The sequence below is a fragment of the Acanthisitta chloris genome, unplaced genomic scaffold (genome assembly GCF_000695815.1).
Source record: "Acanthisitta chloris isolate BGI_N310 unplaced genomic scaffold, ASM69581v1 scaffold30818, whole genome shotgun sequence".
Classification (NCBI taxonomy): Eukaryota; Metazoa; Chordata; class Aves; order Passeriformes; family Acanthisittidae; genus Acanthisitta; species Acanthisitta chloris.
This window is the reverse complement of record NW_008689199.1, coordinates 1,118-23,328: the sequence shown is the minus strand read 5'-3', so window position 1 is coordinate 23,328 and position 22,211 is coordinate 1,118. Positions and strand designations below refer to the sequence as shown.

At 49.5% G+C, this 22,211-nt stretch overlaps 2 protein-coding genes across 3 annotated transcripts in view; one reads left to right on the top strand and one right to left on the bottom strand.

Moving 5' to 3' along the window:
• The window catches only part of ACSF2 (acyl-CoA synthetase family member 2), a 30,375-nt gene extending 9,394 nt beyond the window's left edge, over positions 1-20,981 (top strand). The window contains exons 9-15 of the mRNA XM_009081336.1: positions 375-451; positions 18,506-18,613; positions 18,745-18,896; positions 19,337-19,478; positions 20,482-20,592; positions 20,767-20,835; positions 20,931-20,981. Coding sequence (XP_009079584.1) covers positions 375-451; positions 18,506-18,613; positions 18,745-18,896; positions 19,337-19,478; positions 20,482-20,592; positions 20,767-20,835; positions 20,931-20,981 — 710 coding nt within the window. The remainder of the gene's footprint in view (positions 1-374; positions 452-18,505; positions 18,614-18,744; positions 18,897-19,336; positions 19,479-20,481; positions 20,593-20,766; positions 20,836-20,930) is intronic.
• CHAD (chondroadherin) lies at positions 4,711-16,727 on the bottom strand. Of its 2 annotated transcripts, XM_009081334.1 has the most exons (4): positions 16,714-16,727; positions 8,692-9,445; positions 5,043-5,206; positions 4,711-4,857 (listed from the first exon to the last, which is right to left on the bottom strand). In XM_009081334.1, exons 1-4 carry the CDS (start codon positions 16,725-16,727, stop codon positions 4,716-4,718), a joined length of 1,074 nt encoding a protein of 357 aa, XP_009079582.1. In that variant the 3' UTR covers positions 4,711-4,715. The 2 variants fall into 2 exon arrangements, with proteins under 2 accessions (XP_009079582.1, XP_009079581.1); XM_009081333.1 differs by lacking the exon at positions 16,714-16,727 and having other exon boundaries at positions 8,692-9,520.
• Positions 20,982-22,211: the final 1,230 nt, after the last annotated feature.

Here is a 22,211-nt window from a genome sequence, read left to right as displayed (position 1 = left end):
GTTTTTGGCTTTGTGGTGGTAATGATCAGTGGGAGTGTTTATACTGCTGAAAATCTGTGCCTCTTTCTGTGCTGAATTTTTCCTTTTTTTGGGGGGGAGCTGCAGCTTGGACTAGGTTTGTCCTATAGAGTTTATTTTCCTAACGGTTGAACTCTGCCAACCCCAATTCATTCAGGCTAACTGGCCTTGCTGTAGCCTTTGCTTCTAGAATAACTAGGACCTGTATCCATAAAAACAAAGTATTTTGACAGGAACATGTATATCCAAAAGGTCTTGCCAGCACTGAAATCTGGGAGTGCAGAAACACCTGAGGGACTGCTCCTGGGAATAAATAAATGGTTTCCAAGGTGCTTATCTGTTCCTCTTTCTTCCAGGAATCATTGCAGGTTCTCCTGTTCCGCCTGAGATCATGAAGATGATCATCACCAAGATGCACATGCCAGAGCTCGTGGTGAGTCATGGTTGCTGTGACCAGAGCTACAAGGGGTGTTTGTCAGGGTGAGATCCTGAGTTTGGGTGTTTCTGGACTGCAGTGGTATCCAGTGGTGCTGGAGCTGCTGGGATCAGGTGTGATGGGACCCTGAGTGTGAGACCAGGCTGAGAAGGGAAGGTGCAGGGGGACTGGGAGGCAGAAGGGGGAGTTGTGCCTGGTTGCTGTTGGGTTGTCCGGGAGGAAGCTTTGGAAGAAGAGAAGACATTGCATTCAGTGTTGTAAACTGAAATTCTGCTGGTACGTTTCAAAACTTGTACAAACCTTCTGTTCCACATGCTGCAAGGATGATGATGATGATGGAAGAGGCGTTGCTGGTGTGGATCAGTGTGGGTGGGTGCACATGTTCCTCTTGCTGCGGAGCTGTCGCGTTTCTGTCACCATCCGGGACTGCATGTGGAAATCAAACCTTGTTGCATGCTTTGTGTTTGAGCTGGATCATGGGAATGCTGCCATCCACATATGCAACACTTGGTGCTGCATTGCCAGAAGAGCAACACATGTTGGACCACATGTGCTGCTGCTCCACTGCATGTCCCTGCACCCTGGGCCTGTGCGAGAGCATCAGCATGTCCTGCACACGGTAGGGACAGGTCACCAGTGAGAGGGTTAATGGCATTCCAGGTGACACATTTCCTAGGCACGTCCTGCCATCTGCTTGTGAATGGCTGAGACAAAAAAGGACAAGTTTTTGGTTTACCCTAAAGGAAATTACTTCAATGCCACACTGCTTCCAAAGGCTGAGGGAGCAGCCTGTTGTGATGGAGAAACACATGGGGCTGGGAGTCAGGTTAGGCGTGTTGTTAGCAGACTTGGACTGCACCAGCACTAGGGTTTTACAGGGACAACTGTGTGCCCTGCCATGGACCAGGGGAATCCAGGGCATCTGTCCTGGAGCCGCCTCAGAGGCAGCCAGGGTTTTTTCCTGGATATGTTGCTCTTAATGCTGAGCTGAAAATACCAGGGACAGCCCTGGTGCTGTTGCTTGAACTCTTGTCAGGTGACAGATACCTATTTTTATAGTAGGCTTGAGTTTGGCCTCACAAAATATTTTCAGGCATTACTGCAGATGCCCAGGACTCATTAGGTGTCACATGTTACTGTTTTGTAGAGAGAGAAATAATAAAACCCTCCCAAACAGTTGCTCTGCCCATGGGATAAAGAGGATTAAGGCTATATTTGTGCCACTGGTCTCATGTTACTCCTGATCCCTCCAGCCCTCAGACAGACACAGAGAGACTTGTTGAATTCATCTTTGCAGCGAGAGCTTTATACAGAAGATGTACATAAGAAAATATACAATTTGATTTCTATATAGGAGACAGAGGAGTTTTCACCCTCTTGAAGGTCATTTACACTCAGTTACAGAGGAATAAATATACATATATTTATATAACTCTTTAGGGTTAAAAAACATAGTTAAATTGCAACTGTGGTATTGTAATAGCCGTGACAATAAACCACAGTCATCCTGGTGTCCTGCTAGATCCTCTAGAGAATGGGCAAGGAGAAGAGGTGCCTGGTGGACACCTTCTCCTCTCAGGTGTAAATGCATCTTGGTAGACCACACAGAGTGGGAGGGAATCCAGTCTTTAGATGGCTCCAGTTTTGGGGTTCCCAGAACTACTTCACTTAAAGGATTTCTGGCCAACCTAGGGAGATTTCTGCCTTTCAGCATGAAAGGGCAGCTCAGCTTCAGGGCCACCAGTTCTTGGTCACTGCTTCACCTGTCCCCTCAGCCCTGGCCTGCAGGGATCCCCTCCATGGGAAGGCAGAGGAGTCTCTTTGCATGGATTGAGACCAATTTTCCTGATCAAGCAGCTGTGGGAAGGATGCTCCTACCTACCCACTTGTTTGCACTCCATTGAAATGGGAGAGACAGCAACCAACTGGTGGATCAGGGACATGGGCTTTGTTTCCTCTGGGAGATATGACTGTGTTTTACTGACAGAATCTAGGTTAGCTTGTCTTAGTATGGTCATGCATAGTTTAGATTTTTAAAATGCCTCTTTTAAAATACATAGATGTCGGAAAAGATTGGAAAGGTGGATTCCATCCTGCGATCAGCAGAGAAGCAGGGACTCGGAGGAGGCTGGAGGTGGTTGGGTATGTCAGAAGTGTTTCCTGACAGGTAGGAGAAGCTTAAGGAAGGACTCAGAAGTCAGTAGTTTTCTGATGGTTGAAGTGACCAGTCACCAGGACAGGCCATCCCAGAGCCTGCTAGGGTTGGAAAAGAGAGAAGAACACATGTTTAAGGGGATTTCTCAAGCAGAGCAGTAAACTTGTAGCATTTATCTATTTACATTTAGAGCGAGTGAATGAAGCCCATACTTCAAAGTGAGGGGTTGAGAGTCAAGGCACCATTAAAAAAAAGTTCCCACAGTAGAGGAGATGGGTTAGTCCTGAGCTGCTCTGCCAATTCAGTGTGACTCCTGAGTAACTTACCCAAGTCTTGATGGCCAGGGAGCACTTTCTTGGTAAAGGAAGAAAACCCAGAGCAAAATTTTCAAGTGTAGTGAATTATTTTGGTGCCCTGGTTCTGCAAATCCAGGGCAGGTAGATTTTAAGAAACTACCAAGCAGTTAAGTGTGGTTGGTGACCCAAGTCAGTTCTTATCCCTGAAATACAGACCCCTGTAGCTGGCAGAAAGCTGCCTGACTCTCAAGAGGTACATGATGAAGTCAGAGGTACTTCATGCTCTTTAATTCATGCTCACCACACTGGAGTGGATTTGTAAGCCTGCATTTTGGCACTGACACCTGAAGGCACTGAGCTTTGTCTTCTGCAAGACTGGAATAAATAGCTTTCATTGTCACTTTAAACCTGTCTGAGGAAGCTGGATGGAAGGTGCTACAGAAAAAACAGGTGTTATTGTCATGGTTTTCCTACTCTCATCATGGAAGAGTGAACTGGAATTGAGTTCAGGCAGGAAGAGAAGAAGGTTAAGAAGGGCCAAACTTGTAAATAAAATACATTTAAATATTGTGGTTTAGAAAACTGAAGTTTTTCCATCCTTAGAGAGGAACTTTCCTCACCCTATATGGAATGACTGGTATTTCCATCTCTAATCCATAAAACCTCTGGCACTGCAAGTGAAATAACCACTTTAGAAAGGCACAGAGCAGCTGGCATCATCCCTGACAGTTTGGTCATAAATTTCCTTCCTCCATCCTGTTGTGCATATCCTTAGTGAGCTGGGGACTAAATGGCCATAACTGGGCTTTGGGCTTCTGCCTTTTCTGTTCTGAAAGGGCACAGTGACAGTCCTTGCTCATACAATGCTGTGCAGGTCACTGCACTTTCCTTAACAACTGAGCAAAGGTCCCTTTCCCGAGAGCTTACAGACTCACAGGTTCATATGAAGTCCTTTGGAATCTGTATGAGCTCCAGACCTATTCCTGGGATGGGAAAAAGTAAAATGCTTGGGATGGAGTGATGACAGTTGTGGCTTTTTTGCTCCTCTGTGGGCTGAATTTAATACTTGTGGTAGTTTCTTGCCGTGGAAGGTGTTTGTGTGATTGGTTTCCTCAGCTGGTGTTTGGATTGGTAGCTGTCAGCAAGCTCATTGCTGGAGGCAAAGGCAGCCCTGTCTCTGAATCACCTTCTGGCCCAGGACACCTTACCCAAGGAATATTTGCTGTCTCAAACCTTCCTCTTCTGGGACATTAATTTGAAGGCATCAGCCCTTGTTTTTAAATACCTGAGTGTCTTGGATGGGAGTTGTAGTTATGGAAAGGCAAGTACTGGATCAAGAACTGCTCCTTATGGAACATACCTATTTTCCTATGGGCTGGCCAGATTTCCCAGTAATGTCCTGCCCTGGATTTCACACCAGAACTTTTATTAGGCCAAAGGGCTGAGCATCTCCAGTCGGTTAGAAAAGCAAAGCGTGTGTGATCCCAGCTCAGGGTAAGAGTGAGCTAAGTCCACTCTGGTTTTGACGCTTAATTACATGTTTTGCTTTTACATGCTGCCCCAGGCCTGTCTTTAGCCTCGTGTTTGTTTTACAGAGTTGACTCCATGCCTGATGCTCCAGGCAGGGTCTCTACTCATGGAGCCCAGAACTGCCAGGAGATGGAGCAACCCTGAGCAGAGCCATCTGTAGGTGAATGGATGAGCTGTTGTGGGCCAAACCCTGGTGCCATTAAAGTCAGAGACAGAAGTCCCCACACCTTTGGTGGCACCAGGGTTTGCTGTAGATCTGACTAAAAGGAAAATACCTTGTTTAATGACGGCTTCCCTTCCTGGACCTCTTGGTGGGCAGCTTGCAGGTGCGGAGGGCTGGGGTGTCTCTGATGGACTGTCCCCGGTACTGCGCGGGCGTGGAGCAGCTCTCATCGGTGCGGGTGCGATTGCCCTTCAGCCACCTGGGGCACAAGAAAACCAGGAGCTTACAAGAGGCACAAACCACCATGGGCATTACTAACAGCATGGGAGGAGAGGGCAGGCTGGGGAGAGAGCTGCTGAGCGTGACAGCAGCCTCCCCTTGCCTGGCAAGCTCCACAGGACCCCAAGGAGACCGTGGGGTGGGATGGGGCACGCGGTGCCGTACTTGCGCAGGTGTGCCAGCTGGCAGGTGCAGTGCCAGGGGTTTCGGGAGATTGTCAGCGTCTCCAGTTTGTCAAAAGGGAAGTTTCGGGGCAGCTGGGTGAGCCGGTTGTTCTCCAGGTGAGCAGTTTTCAGCACGGTCACACCGGCGAACGCGTTGTCTGCAAACTAAAGCACAAAGGTTTCTGGGGAGGAACGTGGAGTTGGGGAATGGGACTTCAAACCTGAGTGCCTTTGTTCCAGACTTTTAGTGGCATAAGCATGGAAAGAGCAAGAGAAGGAGGGGCAGATGGGGTTCTGCTTGCTGGAAACTCTGTACACCTGAGAGGCATCAGGCTGGTGGGTTCCTGGGTGATAGAGTCACCTACAAAGAGACATCCCAAATCCGTGTCTTTGCATCCACATTGCTAAATAAAGTGAAGTCTGGCAGCTCTCTTTATTTTGGAGCCATGCTTCTCCATTCAAAATGAAGATATTTTCTGGTCTATTCCTTCCCAAGGCTGGAAATCCTCCCAAGGCCTGTTGCTTTGCCTGTCCTGAGCAACTGAAGGAGGGAGTGTTTGTGGCATCGGAAGGGGCTGTAGACTTTGGCAGTGCCTGGGGGCTCCAAGTGGAAAGTTACACTTGGCCTCTGAGCAGTGTAGAAATGGAGGCAGGTTTCCAGCACCTCAACCTCCTAAATTTTTAATTATTTCCAGTGGTTTTTTTTGTAGGGGATGCTGCAAGATTTATCTTTTTTTGATTAATGGGTAGGTTTAAGGTAGAGCCTCCCTTCAAAGAGCTGCCAAAAAGCAGAGAGAGGCTGTAGACCTGGCTCTGCAGCCCTCTCCTTTCTTCTCTGAGGCCTGATCCCTGTCATTTTTTCAGCCCATGGTTACTCAGGTTGGAAAATTTTTGAAAGCAAACCCCTCAACACAAACTTCCTTGGCAGTGATGGATTAGTCATTGACAAAACGTAAAGCTCCTCTTGCCTGTGACAAGCCATTTCTACTTCTCAAAGAGGGGGGGAAAGCTTTCTCTGAAGTTTGAAGAGGAGACTCACTAGGTCTACCCAAAGCCTCCCTGTGCTCCCATTTCTGAAGAGAAACTTGCACTTGAGATTGACCATCAGGGTGTGTTCAAGCTCTCTAAGCTGAAAAGCTTGACAGAGGAAATGCACTATTTTAAGCTGTGAACTTTTGTCATCTTCCAAATTAAGCGAAGCTGGATGGGATTAGAGCTTAGCTAAGAGACTCCCAGATTCCTGTAGCTGTTGGGCAGTCAGAGGTGTTGGCCTCTGCAGTCCAAAACTGAGCCAACCTTGGGAGGTTTTACTGTGCTGATAGTGGAGCTGCTCAGAGGGATGCTGGCACGCCGTGCAGCAGGGTGGAAGGCTTGGACAGTGGTGTTACTGTCTCAGCTGCTCATTCCTCTCCCAGCCCCATGAGAAGAGTTTGCATCTGCTGCTAACAGCTGCTGTGCTGCCTGCCAGAGCGTGTCTTTGTGAAGAAATGGGTGATTTTTCCCCTTATTTAGATGAAGGATTGTTGCTGTTATTTTATTTTATGCTGAATACACAGAGAGGTGTGTTCTTAAAGCTTCCAGGATCTGCATTGCCTGGTCTCATGTTGAAGTACACCATGGGTCCTGGTGCACATGACACAGCCCTGTGGGGGACTGGTGTGGGTTTGTGATGCTGGTGGGGAAGGGAAACTCTCTGCTGGAGCCTGAGGGCTCTCCTGCCTTCTGCTCAAGTGATATGTAGGCTGGGATAGCTTTGTGTGGAAGAGTTTTACACTCGATCAGCTCAAAAATCTTGCAGCCATTCAGGGAACAGCTGAGGACAGTATTTTTGTGAAGGAGAAAGAGCTGCAGTCAAGATGCCAACAGCACTTATAGTATTTGGTAGTGATTTCCTAGATGACGCGGCCTCTGTGATTAGATGTCTCCTAGCAGTGCAAAGTTCATGCGTGGGCTGTTTGGGTATGAGGCCTCTGAGGATTTGAAGAGAAAATGCTGAGCTGGGAGCTTTGTTTTTCTAAGCCTAAAGCTGCAGAAACCACCCATGTCAGTGCTGATCCCATTAACTGGTGTCCTATTGGGCTGCTAGGGAGGAAAGGAGGCACTGGCTGCACAAAAGCCTTTAAAGGTCCTGTCCACAGGGTGGTCACTGTAAAAAGCAAAGTCTATTTTGCTGGCTAGAATTGTTAACCCTTGCTTTTAGGCCAATCCAAAGACACTTAAACCCCTGGAGTACCCCAGCATCATGGGTTAGTCTAATTTCTTCAACATGTAACTTGGGACTGATGTCTCTGCAGCGAGTTCAACATTTCAGCTGTAATATTTGACTGCAAGTGCCTTAAAACTGAGCCTATAAGTGTGCTGTGACAGCATGTCTAAGGCCTTGCCTAGCAAGACAGTATGTTGTTTTCAAGAGTTGAGCTTGCTCAGTCCCATCCTGGAGAGGTTAATGCTGAGAGTGGACCAGGGCCCAGTGTTCCCCACCTGGGCAAGCTGTGATTCCAGTTTTTAGTATTTTGGGATGCTATATCTCCTTGAAAACTCCATTGTGCTGCATTCCTTGTAGCTTTCATGTGATCTGCTCATCCCCGTGAGACCCTCTGAGTTGCTCTTTGTTGCTAAGAAATTCCCTTTTTCATCACATCTTCCTGCATGTGGTGGGTGTTGCTTTGCTGTGAAGTCCCAACCTGCCTCACCTGGATGACCTTTGTCTTTGGACTTCCCAGCAAAGCATCATCTGAGGGAGAACTGTTCCACTCCTCCCTTTACAGCCATGGGAGTGCACCCAGGACATCAGGCTGCATTAGGGTGCCGCTGCTCTTGCACTGTGCTGGGTTCTGTTCCTGCACTGCCTGGCAGTTCAGAGGTCCTAATGCAAGCAATTCCCTGCATGTGATGCTCCTGCCTGTGGATCATGTGTTCTCACAGAAAAAGAAGGGGGTTGTTCTGCCATTTGGGATACCTGAATGTCCCTCCTCCTCTCCAGTGGGAACAGGGCCCCTTTGTAAGATGCTGGAGAGTTCCTTTTGAGAGAGCATCAATAAACAAACCTCTCTTTATAACGTGTAAGGTTGGGAGGCAGGGGGGAGGTGAAGGTGCAGGTCTATATGCCTACCTGCCTGCAAGGCCAGGGTAAGAAACTATGGCCATCCACAGCCCCTCCAGGGAGTCTCCCCCTCCCAACCTACACCAGGTACCTCAGCTGAGCAAAGGAGGCAGAGCAGTTCAGCTCTGCAAGGTGGCAGTGCCCTCCAGTCCCTTGAGTACGAGGGAGGTGCTTCCATCTCATTCCACATCTTGTTTCTGGGAGGATTCCATCCCAGGTTGCTAGTTGTCCTGAGGCATCCCATACCACCTTTCTCAATGTCTGGTGTCATCTCCAGTTTAGGAAGCAATGCACTGCCTTTCCAGGGGTTTAATCAGCTCCAGATAATTTGGTTTTGCATAAAATAACTCAACAGAAGGATGAAGTACTCTCTCTCATCTGTCACTTGAGCCATGTCAAGGCACTTTGCCAGTGCCTTGCTGCCTGCAGACCTGCATCTCCCCTCTCCTCTGCAAGGCAGGGACACCAAACTGAGGGCTTTGTAAAGGAGAAGAAAAACAAGCCCCATGTTTCTTATCTGGACAAAATGGAAAGAGAAAGGACTCACCTTCTTCAGTTTCATGTTGTCCAGGTTGAGTGTCTGCAGGTATCGCCCGAAGGACTGGAAGGCATTGTCAGGGATGACCTCAATTGGGTTATGAGAAAGTTTCAGTTCCTCCAGCACTCTCAGCTTACTCATTGCATTCACAGGATAGCTGCTCAGCTGGTTCTTGTCCAGGTGGAGGACAGCAAGGTTTTCTACATCCTCCATGGCCCCAGGTAGGAGGTTGGTGAGGGAGTTGTCAGAGAGGAAGAGCCAGCGCAGGTCTTTAGCCCCACTGAAGACCCCTGGTTTCAGCTCTCGGATTTTATTGCTGCCTAAGTGCAGGATGAAGAGGTTGACAAGTGGGGAGAGGAGCCCTTTGGGTAGGTCTGGGATCTTGTTCTTGTCCAGGTACAGGTAGGTGAGATCAGAGAGGTCCTCAAAGGCTCCTGGCTTTATGACACTGATCTGGTTGTCAGAGAGATAGAGGTAGACCAAGCTCTTGAGCCCCCGGAAGGCTCCGGTTGAGATCTCCTTGATCCGTGAGCTCTGGAGGTGTAGGGACACCAGCTTCTTCATGTCACGGAACCCGTTGGTTGGCAGGACAGGGAAGTTGTTCTTCTGCAGGTTGAGAAGTCGCGTTTGCTCAGGCACTTTGGGGATCTTCTTCAGCCCCACGTTGTCGCAGATGACGTGCTGCAGGTCTCCACCGTGGCAGTGGCAGCTCGGGGGACATGCCTGCATGGTGGAGGCAAGACATGCCAGTAGGCTAAGGACACTGAGGAAGAAGCCTGACCCATTCATGGTCAGAACTGGAGTTAAGTGTGGTGGGAAGAGAAGCAGGAGGAGGAGGGAGATGGGTGGGAGAGAGAGTAACTGGGTTTGCAGCATACTGAACACAGCCCTATTTATAATGTTATTAAAAAGCAAAATCCCTTCCCACAAACCACAGGCAGCAGCCAGTTGGAAGCAACTGGCTTTGGGAACTTACTGTGAGCTTAACCCCTTGGCACCAGGCAGAGCAGTGTCCATGGCCCTGCCTGGCCCTGCTGCTGAGCGATGTGCAGAGGTAGTTTTCCTCTCTGAAGGAAAATGGGAGGCAAATGGTCAGGAAGAACAAACGCAGACCTGCTCTGTGGGGAGCCTCTCTGGTCCCTGCTGAGCTGAGTGGGGCCCAGATTCATCCATGGGGGGAAAACAACCTGTTTTGGTTGAATAGTATAGCAGGGAGCACTGCTGAGCTCCACAGCCACCTCGTGCTGAAGCTTTCAACAGGCTCCTGGGCTGTATTTAACCTTAGCTGGTTTGGGGAGAATCACCTTGTCCTGTTCTCACAGAGGAAGGTTTTGGGGGGTCTTGTCTCACTGATTTAAAAGGAGTTTGCCTGAACAGCAATGGGAGCAGATGGGAGTGATACGGGGTCATGCCAAAGGCCAACAGTGCTGCAGTTGCTCTTGCAATGCAAATTTTTGGCTGAAGACTTCCAGACCTAGAGTGCACTGAGGAGTTGGCCAAGACAGAGACTGCAAAGTTATAGTCTTCATTTTCGCTGTGTCTTTTCTTTTGAGGAGTTGAGTGTGACACCACCATGGTCATGGTCAGGACACCTGTGTGAGTGGCTCTTGCCTTCCAGCAAGGGATGGGGCAGTGGCAGAGCCTGAAGGGAAGCAGTGAGACATGGGAAATGCCAAGCAGTGGTGTCCTGCTGTGAGCCTAGCTTGGATGAGGATGGTGGCAATGCATGGGGCTCTTTGAGGCAGAGCTGTGGCCAGAGAAATGTGTGGGCATTGGTAAAGGGATGGGAGGTAGCAGGGCAAGGAAATCATTGCTGGAGCTGGACCTGGGATCTGCCTTGGCTCCTCTCTTGGGATAGCAGTGGCAAAGGTGAGTTAACAAAGTAGGGGATGTCCCCTGCTCTGCCAATAGAGAAGGCTAAAGCAAAGCAGTTAAAAGCCCCAGCACTGGCTTCTGAGAGTGTGAAGAGAGAGATCCAGGGGCTGTGGGGTGGGGTTTGGAACTGGAACATTTTGAACTGATTTCTAGCCAGTTCCTGGCTGCAACAAGCAGCTGAGAGCCGAGCACATAACTGTGAGCTTGTTGAGATCTCTGCTCCTGAGGCTGGCTGCAGCGCCCCAGCGGAGCTTGTGCAGAGGCGAGACGGGCTCAAGAAAGGGAGGAAATCCAAGGGCTGACTTAGGACACAGACTGGCTTATTCACTGAGATTTCTGGGTTTTTCCATTGTTGCAGTGAGGAACTAGCTAGCACCGCTGAGCATGCTCCGGGCCGTGTTATGCAAACTGCCTGGCAGCCCTGCTCTGGTCAGCAGCTGTCAGTCTGAGTGGTGTTTGCATTGCATGACTAATTTGGGGGAGAAAATGGGATCCTGGGGTGTGAATGTGGTTCTGGTGAGCCTGCAGGACAGATGGCACTGGCTGAAGGATGATGTAATGTGGGACCTTGGTGCAAACCAGGCCATGTCAGGCTTCCAGTGTCTGTCAGCCCTGAGATGCAATGCTCTCATGTCAAGCCACTCACCTCATCACCAAGAGCTTCTCACCTCTGGAGAGATGCTCTGACCATAGGAGCTCCAGGGTCCTGCTGGAGGAATCTCATGGTTACTGTAGTATTTAAACCTCAATGGTATTTTGGCTTATGCCTGATTCAGGAGGGTGTAATGGTCTCTGCACATGCATGACCATAAAGGTCATGCACATACTTTGGTCTCTGGAGGAGTTCTATGAGTGTCTTGGTCAGGACTATTGAAGCAGAGGAAAGAGAAGGTAGACAGAACCCTCCGTGTTTTCCTTCTTTGCCTCCCTAGGTTGCTGTTTCATGATGCTATGACAGTGTCCCTGTGTGCTTCTTGTAAAGCCCAGGCAGGGAGCTGGATGAATGACTGGAAAATAGAAGAATTCACCTTTAAATTATCTTCTTTCATCCACTGATTTTACTGTTTTTCTCTGAGCAGGTTCAACCACTTCATTTTTACCTGTAATCATTTGACGAACAATTCCTGCAGTTATACACCAGCTATTCTGGGCAAGAGCAACAGATGGGTGAAATTTAAAACCAAGCCTGTTTCTGCTGGGCGCTGAATCTGGGGAGTGAATCTGTGCTCCCTCCCTGAGTAACTGGTACTTGGTTTTCCTATCTCCTTCCAAAAAATACCAGCTAACAACTCACTGCTTCTGCAGAGATTTTAGCTGCTGTGGGTCAGATTGGAGAAAAACGCTGGTGAGGGCCTTGCAAACCCCATCCATAAATACATCCTACCTATGGGTATTTCTGGAACAAGACCCTTTTCAGAGGTTAAACTGCCCAGACCTCAAAACTCCTTCTCTTCTTTCTTTCTTCAAGGATAAATTCCCTTTTTTCTACCCTTTATCTCTTTGCTGGCTGAAGCTGCAGATTTTGGGGGACAGGGACACTCTCTCCCTGCAGGGATGTGTGTGCTTTGGCTGTGGACAGCAGTGAGACCTGTGGCTTCCTCATGAAAATGCTGAGATGTAGGTGCCACGATGCTGGTGTGAGGTGGGAAGCTGTCCCTGCCCAGTGCTCCTGCCAGCCCCATTGCCTGCAGCAGAGGTTAGGTGGATGCTGAGTTATTTTTGGTGCCACAGTGGGGTAACAGCAGGGGAAAGGTGCTTGCTTCTCAGCTCCATTTCTCCAGGCACAAATGGTGAGTAAAAGGAAATTCTTTCCCCTAATATTTTTTGATTTCTCTGTGCCTCAGTGAGCACATTCCTGTGGTGGGAGCTGGTTGGCATCTGCCGCAGCTGGCACCTCGCCACTGGGCTCCTGGCTGTTTGTGTTTTTTGCTCCTCACTGGATGGTTCTGGTCTTCCCACACTGGGTTTTGCTAGCCAGCAAATGTCCAGCAATCCTCAAAAGCCAGCCTGGGTCCTGCTCGTGGGTGGCTTCAGTCTGGCAGTGACAATGGAGCAGTGTCAGTGTTCCTGTGCCGCAGTGGGAACCGCAGGGAGCTGGGTCCTGGCCAGCCCCTACCTCGCTGGTCCCCCAGGACCTGCACTGCAAGGACATGGCAGAAGAGGCAGGATTATCCTGCCATCCTCTCTTTCTTAATTGATTAACAGTTCTGCAAACATTCCCAGTGATTTGCAGATGTTGGACTCCTCTCCTCTCCTCCTTGGAGGTGTCATGGGCTAAGCAAATAAATACAGTTTTTGAAATGGTATAAATATAGATTTGGAGTGTTTCTTTGGTGCTGCAGGTCCGAACATTTTTGATACAACATTGGAGATGTCTTCTCCATGTTTAATCTTTATTTTTGTTAGTATTAACAATTCTGGCATACCAAAACAACTCCATGCTAAAATATTCTGGTGCTCTTTTAAGACTGTTTGTGTAGTTTTTAGGGGCATCAGATCTGGTTTTGCATATCAGTACACACTAGCAAACACCTTCTTGAAGTGGCACCAGTGAAGCTGGCCTCAGGGTGCAGCCCTCCTCAATCTGACTGGAGGTGAGGGCTCAAGCATCTTTGGGGGTGTCCTGGGGTGCCCCAGCCCTTGTGGAGCTGAGCCCATGTCTGTCTGGCACTGGGTGCTGGGGAGGGAGTGGGATGGGAGAAGGTGCAAGCTCCACAATGTCCCAGATATTTGTCCCAAGCACAGAGCACACTCCAGGCCACGTTTGAGGAGCAGTGGTGAGTGGGCAAAGGGGAGCCCCAGAGGGTTTCCTGGGTTCTACCCTTTTCTGAGCAGTTTCTGATTGTCTCATCGGCATCAGTAGCATGTGTCTCAGGTCTAAACCTCTGAGTTTAGACCTGAGGTACTATTTCTATTTGACATGATTGAAGTATACCCTTCACTGTTGTGTGGGGGCCCAGGCTGCTTGTTGAGCTGGAGGAGGTGATGGTGTGTCCACCTCCTTCCTTCTGATGGTTTTCTTCCACTGTAGCATGGCCTCCACCCATTGATTTGTTGCCATTTTGGCTCCCCCTTAAATGTCCACCCACCCTTTCCTTCTGCTGATCCCAACAGCTGCTGGATGATGCTCTTGGCCTCTCGTGTGAAGCTCACCCAACCCTTACTGCCTCTCCCAGTTCTGCTGTGTCCACCCTGCAAGACACTGGACATTCCCTAGCATCCTGCTCCTCTGCCCAGCACTCCTGTCCCTGTCCTCTCAGGATCTTTCTTCCCTTGAAGAACACCACTGATCCATGCAAGACTTCTGACTTTCCCAGATCCTCCCCAGCCATGAAGCCCCATGGAAAATGGGCTCCACACAGTGACAACTTCCCTGCTTGTCCTTGACCTCCCCAATCCCACCCCACCTCATTTTTGAGGAGGACTTGATGAGTAGGTGCTTTTGGTAGCTGCAGAAGCTATGAGAATGGGCTGTGAAAACTGTTAAAATGCAGCATGAAAACAAGAACCTGAACTTCCAGCCATGTCTTTGGTGAGAGCTGAGCTCTGCAAATCCATAGGGCTGTTACCTTTGCCCCTAGATTTTTGTTGAGTTCTCTTCTCTAACAACTTTGAGCATTCAGGTACACCCAAAACAGTGGTTTTCTACCTCTGCAGGACACTCTGTTTCTGTACATTTCCTCTCACTTTTTCCTTTTAATTCTACTTTTCCCAAATGTATTTGCGCCAGCACCTGGAAGGAGGGAGTGAGTTACACAGTAAAGACCTTTTATCATGCTGTGGATAAACCAGTAAGTAACTGCACATGCCTTTGCTGGTTGCCACTGGGCAACACTTCTGCAGTGCTGGCAGGACTGAGGAAATACTTGCAAGCCTCAAAGCTTCTGCTTGGCCTGGAGAAAAAAGAAGCAGCTTTAACTCCAGACCACGAGGAGCATCTTGTCCTCACTGGGCAATAACAGGAGGTTCATTCCCAGCACAGTCTGCCAGAGTGTCCGGGGTTGTCCTTTTTGCAGTGGTCTCTTCCTGGGGCAAAGCCATTGCGTGCTACAGCACAAAGCTGGTGCTTTGGGCACCTAATATTTTTGGGAACTTTTTTAAGCCCCATCCTAACTGGGACTGTCTGGCAGCTCTCTGGGTGGGGAGAGATGCCAACAGGGTGGCCACTCTAGGAGGTTTGTCCTACAAGACCTGCTTGTTTGTGTCCTGATGTTTTTGACACAAAGATGTTACTGTTGCTGGGGTAGGAAATGAAATCTTGGTGTGACACAGGCTGGATGTGATCAGAAGTTGTTTTTTTTTGCAGCAGCAAAGGTGACCTGAAGGTTCAGGAATATTCCAACACAATTTGGGATAGTGGGATAGTTCCAAAGTAAGGAGACACATGTCCCCAGAGGACAGCAAAATTTAGGGCAATCTTGGTAGTGAGCAGCTGAGTGAGGGAAGATCATTGCTCCGTTGGGAACAATTTGGAGCTGGCTGTGGTGGGAAGGGCTAGGGTTGACTTTGGTGTCAATCTGAGACAGACACACACAGCACGAGTTTAGGGATAATTAGATCCATCCAAAATGTTACACTGAGAGGGGTTCAAAGGGCCTCTTAGAGGTCCCTGAGCACATCTCTTGGGTTGCCAGTCTGCCTTCTGTTGTTCATTACACCCTCTTTGAAGTCTGAAAATCCCTATTATTTCATGGTCAATTTGCTGCTTTTTTCTGAGGCCAATATTGTCTCCAGCAAAGCTCAATTTCTGTAGGTTTTAGTTTGCTGGTTCAAGCTCTGCCATCGTCATCCTCCAGCGTGGCACAACCACAGGGTGGGGACGAGGGGTGTGAAGATCCACCCTGAGCATCACTCAGGTCCAGGGGTGGGTGTCCTCCAAGGATCTCAGGCCCACCTGTAGCCCTGACCTTCTGCTCCAGTCCCACCCAGTAAAATCCCACTTGGGGTAGTGGTGGTACCAAACTCAGCCTTTTCATTGCAGCCTTTCAGCAGCAGTTGAGCAGAGAGGGCAGTGGGAGGTTTTATTGCCATTGAATGCTGGGGAAAACCAAGGAGCAGAGAGCTGATGTGGCTTGTTCCAAGTTATGCAGTAAATAAGCAGCACAGCTGGGAAAAACCCTTGGTCTTCAGAGTGCCCACTGTCCCCACCAGATCAGCCTGCATCCCAAATGTTTACTAAAGAAACTGGAGTCTGATTGTTTTGACTTTAATTTTTAGACGCTTCCCTCTTCGGACTGTTTTGCCTGTCCCGCAGTGGCCAGTGTTTAAACAGCACTAGCAGGAAATGTTTGTGAAATGTGCTTTAAAAAACACAGTCCTGCTAAGATGTTCTTTTTATTCCCAGTTTAGACAGAGGCTTAGGATTCACAAAGAATGAATCTCTTGTTGGTAGGAGCAAGTTAGGCAGCGGTTTGTTTTGGAGCTGTCCTTGTCATCGCTGAAGGCAGGACTGATCTGGGTGCTGGGGAGTCACTTGTGGTCCTCACAGTAAAAAAAGGCTTTACAGTCAATTAGATTCTGTGTTCTTGTAGCTCCTCTCAGAGCCAAGAGTCTGAGCTGAACTCCTTGCCTCTGGAAAGCTTTGCTTTGACACTAGATACAGCTCTAGTGGAAATTATGGAGCTGATGCTGAAATTGTTGGGTGAGGTTTTCTGGACTGAATTACGCTAGATGATGATAAGTGTCCCCTTGAGTTGTGAAAGTTAGAAATCTTCATGGATATCTCCAAGTTTAAATTGCTATGTGGGCTTTTGTGGAAGTGTTGTTTTACCTACTGCTGACGATGGAGATATTGGAGGATGCTCCACGTGTCAGATGGGGGTTGGGAAGGACAGCAGTGCTGGTGTGAGGGCTTACTCCAGCCCCTGCCTCCATCCTGGGAATACAGCTGGGGAAAACCAGTCCAAGAGAGAAATCCCATCTTGGAAAGGTCTGGAACAACATCTTGGTTGCAAAGAGCAGTGCTGGTGCAGGCAGGGGAAGGCAGCAATTGGGGCCTGGAGGTTCAGACCCACGTTGCCCTCTGGGCTGGTTGGGAAGCCCATTCCTGAGGGTGTGAGGGTGTTTATGGGGACAAGCCTCAGACCAAGAAAGGGATAACTGGTGCTTGGGGTACCTGGCACACTGCCAGGCATCTGGAGGAGCCTGGTGAACCACAGCACTCGGAGCATCATCCTGCCAGGGAGCTGCCTGCTGCTGCGTCCAATTAAACTGCTGGAGCGACCTGGAGAAGCAGCAAGGGTTGACTCAGGGCTTGGCAGGGATCCTGGGACCAACACTGCAATTCATCCAGCAGGGTGAAACAAAAAAACAAAGGCGCTAGGATTTTTAATAAGTGTTTAAGGTCTTGGATTTGTGTCTCATCAGTCATTTGATCCAGCCACAGGACTTGTATTAGTGGGAGGGAGAGAAATCCTGTCTGAGCATGAGACTCTGTGGGTTTCCACCCGACTGGGAAGCTATCCTTGTGTCTGGTAGGAGAAGCTTATTCACAGTCGCTCCCTGGGGGCTGCCAGGCTCCTAGCAGAGCAGTTTGCACCAGATGGTCCCTGCAACATCCTGGAGACGTTCTCCTCCAGATTCCTGGCTAAGAGCAGGCTCCAGCTTGGATTCATGCTGACCCTGGTGCAGTCAACAAGAGCATCAGCCATTGTGACAGACTGTGCCCAACGTGAGATCCATCCCTGAGCAGTAAAAAGCAGCAAGTGCTCCAGTGTTATTACACAGTGATGTACATTATACCAGTGTCATGTACAGCTTGTTTGGGATATAGTCATGCTCGTGCAGGTGCCTCATCATAGTCCTTTGCAAAGCCCCTCTTTAATTTGGGGCACAGTGCCTGGAGTTTGGTGAGCACCATGCTGAAACCATGGCCATATAGGTATGCCTGGGCATTTGCTGAGAAGGAACTGACCAGATCTGGATGCCAAGGATGTAGGAACATGGTTGGGCCTTGTTGTGATTTGGTGGGTCACAGCTGCTCATGTGTCAGTCTGGAGAAGTGGAGGAGAAAGGAACAAATGCTTTCCATGTCATCCCTTTCACAGTCATGTTCTCCCAGCAAAGCAGGTGTTGGTGACATTACTGGTGTCACCCTGCTTGATGGCACACAATACAGTGAGTGGGTTATAGACACCAGAGCAGTGCTCCAGCATATCCCACCACTGAAACACAGCTCCTGAGAGCTGGAGATGAAGCAGCAATCCCAGTGATGGTGCTGTCAGTGCAGCTCAGAGCTGCCCAGAGCACCTCCTGCATGACTCCTGCTGCCTCAGCAGGCCACTGAGCTGGGCATAAAGTGCTGGAATTTTCCTCCAAAGAGAAGTGACCTTCATCTGAGGTGGCTCAGAGCCTGCCGTTGGGATTAGCGGTGAGGGAGGTTTAGCAGCAAGAAGCTTTTTTCCTGCTGTGAGGCTTTGGGCCTGCAAGGGCAGCTGTGCCGAGCGCTGTGCAGCCTCGTGATACCCTTACGAGGGTTACAGGGGCTGATGTCTGCACAAAAGGATCTGGAGCAAGCAGCCGAGCTGCAGGACATGCTGTCTCCCACAGGAATCCACTGCTGGCTTCAGGGTTTTTTCCAAAGTGATGTCCTACATGCCCTGAGCAGTAGAAGATGCAATGTCAACTCAGCACTTTGGCTGCAAGGGCACCAAGGCAAAGTCAGTGTCTGGCAGAGATGGTGTGGAGTCAACAGGGCAGGGCTTGGAGAAACAAGGGTTAAAACAGAAGAGAGTGAACCCTGGGGTATTCCAAGAATAGTAGTTGGGGTGTCAAAAGTGCCTGCCTACAGCCAGGAGAGCAGGGCTTGCCTTTGACCTGAATGACTTGTGAGAACATGCTCCTCCCACATCACTTTTCCTTGCAGTCATTGCTGGCTTCATCTTTCCCATGCCTGGAGCTGTGCAGCCCCCTTTCCCCTTGAGCCATGTTTCCTCTCCTGTGTTTGCAGGTTGCCTATGGGACCACAGAAAACAGCCCTGTAACCTTCATGGGGTTCCCCAATGACAGCATTGACCGGAAAACTGAGACAGTGGGATACATCTTTCCACACACAGAGGTGAGTGTGATCCTTCTCACCTGCTCCTGGTTCTCTGCCTGCAGCAGACCTCAGTCTGTTCTCTCTGTCTGGTGTCAGACTTGGGACATGCCATCATGTTGGACTCTGACTAAGCCCTTCTTCTCTTCCAGGCAAAAATTGTGGATCCAGAAACAGGGCAGTCTGTGCCTCTGAACACTCCTGGGGAGCTTCAGATCCGTGGCTATTGTGTCATGCTGGGCTACTGGGATGACCCTGACAAGACAAGTGAAGTGATCACTGCTGAGAGGTGGTACAAGACAGGGTGAGTCTGGGAACAGCCTCACTCCTTCTGGACTGTCCTGCAGGGTGGCACTGAATGGGGATGGGTGTGTACAGGAGTGCTGGGCTGGGATTTCCAAAGTAGGGAAAACTGACCATTTATCCCTCTGAGCTGTCTGTAAAACTTCAGAACAGCTCTTAGCACAGCCCTTGGTGCCAAGTGCCCCTGGAGAAGGGGATCATAACCTGCCCACTGGTGGATGGAGGGGCTGTGGGGGAACAGAGCAGGAGTGGAAACTGCCTCCCCATTAAACCCTGATGCTTGTGTGGATGCTGCCGGTGGCTGTAGCAGGAGCTCTTTGATCTCTTCCATGTGTTCAGGTGGCATCTCAGCCATTATCCTCCAGATTCCCTGGCTGGGTGGGAGCATCAGCCACTTTTCCACCCAGCTGGGACAGGACTAGGAGGGTGGTTTTGTTGCAGGGACCTTGGGAGCTTGGATGAGCATGGTTACTGCAAAATCATAGGCCGTTGCAAGGACATGATTATTCGAGGAGGAGAGAACATCTACCCAGCAGAACTTGAGCAGTTTCTCCACACCCATCCCAAGGTTGAGGAGGTCCAGGTGAGTGGGTCCAGGTGAGGTGGTCCAGCTGATTGCTGCCTGGGATCTGGCTGTCTTCCCATGTTTTTGCATCAACTTCCATGTAATATTGTTTGGTAAAGAGGGTCATGTCATGGAAGAGCTCGTAGCGTGGCACACATCAATTTGGGCAATCCCCTCATGCAGCAGCTGCACATCTGCAAAGTGCCTGTCATTCTTCAGTTTTAAACTGCCTGTCCACTTTCATAGCTCCCTCTGAAATTTTTACTTGGAAAGCATTCTGGAAGGACAACTTTTACTGATAATTGCTAAACGCTGACATCCAAAAAGACTCCTCCAACAAGTCCCCAGAGATGAGGAGTGAGACTTTGTTTCACCCCTTCACAAGACAGCAATGATTTGCAGCATTGAGCAGCTGCTCTCAGTCTGCTGGGATTATTCTCCTCCAGCTTTTGTGCCAGACAAGTTTCCCCATAAATAAACCGGTTATTTAGTCAGTGTTGTGCCTGTGCCAGACAAGCATCTCTCCTTGGAACAGTCCCAGTGCAGATGGGTTGCAAACCAGCCCTGTTTATGTGGTTTCTAGGGCTTTGTGTCACTGCTCTGGATTCAAAAGGATCGACGTGTCTCTAGGATTTTGAGATACTGGTTCAATCTGGGGAATGACAGTAGGACTCTTGTGGAATAGTGTGAACAAACTCTGGAGAGAACTCAGGCTTGGGAAGACCAATTCCTGGTGTCATGGGCAGTGGTCCACTAAGATCTGCGATTATAAGGGTTTCAAATAATCCTTTAATTCTACTTCATCCTTCCCCTGCCATTCCATCTGGAGATCCCAAAGCACTCGTGGCAGCCTACCAAGTCTCCCTATTGGTTGTGAAACCTGATGCCTCATTTTTCTTGGGAAGCATAGGGATGACAGGTCCATGTTACACCCATGATGCTCCAGCGGGTCAGGGCACCCATACCCTGTGGCAGGGTAAGGATGTCCCCAGGGGTCACACTGTCCATCTGTCCCAACCAGGTGGTTGGTGTGAAGGATTCAAGGTTGGGAGAAGAGATCTGTGCCTGCATCCGACTGAGGGCTGGGCAGGACTGCACCGAGGAAGAGATCAAAGCTTTCTGTAAAGGGAAGGTGGGTCTCCCAGTCCTCAGTTCCCTGTCAGAGCACTACACCCAGTGGCTGCTGGGGACTGGTAGATGAAAGCCCATGGATTTAAAGCGCTGGGGGATCCAGCCCTGGCAGTACCAGCTGGGCTGACTGTGCTGTCCCCAGCATGTTGCATAGCCATTGGTTTTCTCTTCCCAGATCTCCCATTTCAAGATCCCACGGTACATTGTATTCATGGACCAGTACCCACTCACAGTGTCAGGCAAGGTAAGAGAGGGGTTGCGGCAGGTCAGGAGCCCTGGCTTCCTGTCCTGGCTCCTGCCTGTGTCTCTCTCCCTCATCCTCTCTGCACTTTGTTCCAGATTCAGAAATACAAGTTGAGGGAGCAGATGGAGAAGCAACTTCAGCTCTGAGATTAGGAAGGCAGAACAAGAACCAGGATAAATCAGCCCCATTTTGGTCAGCTTTGTGCCTGCTTTTCACCTGTGCCTTGGGCTATGCAGTGGAGACCTTCCCTCCCTGACATCAGGCTGATGGCACTTTTAGTCAATAAAACAGAGTGCCTTTTTTTCCCAGTTGGGTTTGTTCCTTTGCCAACAGAAATACTGTGGTGTGAGGAAGGGATGCTTATTTCTGGAATTCTGTCTGGTTACTGAAAAACCTTAGGAAGGTTTAAAAATCTCGTGTGTGTCTGAGCAGTTTGGCTGCAGCCATTTCAGAGGACTTGATCAGATCTTGGTAGGTATTTTGCTGACAGTTTTAAGTCCTGACACCCTGGCCTGGGTTCCCAGGGTAGGTGATATCTTGTCTACTTGGGTGTTGCTAAGACTCTTGGGCCATATAACAGCTGGTGAACTTGAAATGAGGGGTAGGGATTTCAGAGAATGAGACTTTACATGAGAAGAGGCTCCTTAAAGCTGGCTGAAAAAATCTCACCCTGTTCCCACACCTCCTCTGGGTGTTTCCCCAAAGAAACTTATCCAAGGTAGTCTTTGCATTTTTTATTTTGTTGTTCTGGACAAGACAGACAGTAATGATTTTTCAGAAACACCAAAATTCCCATCCCATTGCAGTGTGAAGCACAGCATATACGGGACAGCATTTTACGGGAGTTATTTGGTACCTCCCAACCATGAAACACTCCTGCAAGAAGGGGAAGAATAGAACTCCTCTTCACTGCCAGCAGAAGTGTCCCACTCCAACAGGAAAGCAGATAATGTTGCTGACAACTCTCACTGACCTCCTGGTCAGGGCAGAGGCTGAGCCCTCTCTGTGCTGCAGTTCCTCTGGCGGGTGGAGGGAAATGATGCAACGGGGAGAGAGGGGAAGCGTCAGCAAGATCTCAATCCCTGATCTCCCAGCTGGACTGTGGGCTCTACCCATGGAAGCAGACTGTGTGGGCAACAAGCCCACTACTTGTGTCTGCCATCTGAAAGAGAAAAACGTGGATGGTTCATGTCAGACCCCTTCCGTACAGTGTCTTTCTAGCAAGTTCCTCCCCTGTCCCCAAACTGCTTGTGGGGCTGGTGTCAGCACAGATCCTCCACATTTCACTGAGGTTTCCTCCTTGGCCTGGTTTTAGAACCCTTACAACCTTTCTTCCTGAGGGAGGAACTGTTACCTGCATGACAGCAGTTGCAGCC

Bases quoted from the DNA above. Each gene is read 5' to 3' on its own strand.
- CHAD (XM_009081333.1), bottom strand. From the start codon at position 9,471: ATGAATGGGTCAGGCTTCTTCCTCAGTGTCCTTAGCCTACTGGCATGT. The intron at 5,207-8,691 runs GTGAGTCCTTTC...TTTGTGCTTTAG, and splicing joins ACAACATGAAACTGAAGAAG to TTTGCAGACAACGCGTTCGC. The intron at 4,858-5,042 runs GTACGGCACCGC...CTTGTGCCCCAG, and splicing joins CAGCTGGCACACCTGCGCAA to GTGGCTGAAGGGCAATCGCA.